At 31.8% G+C, this 1,709-nt stretch overlaps 1 protein-coding gene across 1 annotated transcript; it reads right to left on the bottom strand.

Annotated features, from left to right (window-relative positions):
- Positions 1-224: 224 nt before the first annotated feature.
- On the bottom strand, positions 225-1,303 carry LOC149061466 (uncharacterized). Its single transcript, XM_089214997.1, has 2 exons — positions 982-1,303; positions 225-556 (listed from the first exon to the last, which is right to left on the bottom strand). Exons 1-2 carry the CDS (start codon positions 1,301-1,303, stop codon positions 225-227), a joined length of 654 nt encoding a protein of 217 aa, XP_089071123.1.
- Between the last annotated feature and the right edge of the window lie 406 nt (positions 1,304-1,709).

The following is a 1,709-nucleotide window of genomic DNA, read 5'->3' as shown; positions in this document are numbered from 1 at the left end:
TTTGATCTTTACAGTTTGTTGATATCTTCAAAATTGCCATTTTTATGACGGTCGGAAGTTTTAAAATAGTTAATTCGTAAATATCGCATTTTTCAACGGTCTATCTTAATTTATAGGTATTTATAGGTATTATTGTAATAGTTTATTTTTATTATAACTACAAGGTGTATTTATTATTACATCGAATTTAAAAAAAATATCATTACAATTTATTCGATAATTTATTATTCAATGAACTGTTCAAAGTTATTGCCATTATTTTCAACGCATGCTTCCATTCGTCGCAGCAGTTCTCTTTGTGTAGCTGTTATTATTTGGTCTTCGGTGAGTTCACTACACGCAATGATTATTTTGTTTTTCAAATCTTCAAGATTAATAGGCGGATTAGCATAAACTACTGTTTTTAAATGTCCCCATAAAAAATAGTCTAATGGTGTTATATCAGGAGATCTAGGAGGCCATTGTACTGGACCATATGTCCCCATCCATTTATGGCCAAATGTTTGGTTAAGGTATTCTCGAACAATTATTGCATTATGGGCGGGTGCCCCATCTTGTTGGAAAAATAAATTCATACGGGTATCTAAGTTGAATTCATCCAAAAATGTTGGTAGTGTGTTTGACAAAAAGTCTAGGTATCTCCTTCCTGTCAGAGTACCGTTGTAAAAGTAAGGACCTAGTAATCTACCACAAAAAAGCCCACACCAGACATTCGTTCCCCACACATGCTGAAAGTTGAATCATTTGTCCAATGAGGATTAGTATCCGACCAATAGCGATTATTTTGTTTGTTAATCACACCATTATTAGTGAATTTTGACTCATCAGTCCAACAAACATAATTTAAAAATAGTGGTTCTTCTTGAATTTTTACCATTAACCACGCAATAAATGTAAGTCTTCTATCGGAATCACCGGGTATTGAATGTTGTATTATGTTAGGTCGATATGCGTGAAATTTATGTTTTTTTAAAATTGAATGTGCTTTCCCCACAGAGACACCGACTTCTCTAGCCAAATTTCTAACAGAAGAACGAGGATTTATTTGAATGTATGCTAATACCTGTAATTCTTCATTTTCATTAAGTTCATGAACTCGCGGTCTCCTATTGCGGCGGTGGTTTGCAATAGCTGGAAGTTCTCCGTTTTCTCTAAGATTTATTACTATACGTAAAAAATAATTGTGTGGTGGATGATATCTCTCGGGATATCGTTCAGCATAAAGTGCCGCTGCGTTACGCGAATTTTGATGACATTCTCCAAAAATTAATACCATATCGGTTTTTTCGGAATAGTTTGCCATTGTACAGAAAATAATGTGTCACGCGTGACTTACGAAAAACGTTTGACTATTCACATTTCACAATCAATTTTAGAATGCTATCAAAATATCTTATTCACACAGGTTAATAGTATAACTTTCATTATAATACTATTAAAAAAAAATTAAGATAATAGTAGTAGATAATTTAGTAGTTTTAATAAAAATAAACTGTTATAATAATACCTATAAATACCTATAAATTAAGATAGACCGTTGAAAAATGCGATATTTACGAATTAACTATTTTAAAACTTCCGACCGTCATAAAAATGGCAATTTTGAAGATATCAACAAACTGTAAAGATCAAAGTTGTTCAGAAAAAATAAAGAAATCGAAATCCGGTCTCCAAAGTAGTGGTTGCTATTTAAGAAATTTTTATTTTAC

Source organism: Diuraphis noxia, unplaced genomic scaffold (genome assembly GCF_037042655.1).
Source record: "Diuraphis noxia isolate RWA-SAM2 unplaced genomic scaffold, SU_Dnox_SAM2 contig0001, whole genome shotgun sequence".
In the NCBI taxonomy this organism is placed as follows: domain Eukaryota; kingdom Metazoa; phylum Arthropoda; class Insecta; order Hemiptera; family Aphididae; genus Diuraphis; species Diuraphis noxia.
This window is presented reverse-complemented; position numbering and strand designations above follow the sequence as displayed.

What these genes read in the sequence shown, in the direction of transcription:
- LOC149061466 (XM_089214997.1), bottom strand. Translation starts at nt 1,303, where the DNA reads ATGGCAAACTATTCCGAAAAAACCGATATGGTATTAATTTTTGGAGAA. An exon ending in TGTCTCTGTGGGGAAAGCAC is followed by an intron (nt 557 to 981) that starts ATTCAATTTTAA and finishes TATTTTTCCAAC; the next exon opens with AAGATGGGGCACCCGCCCAT.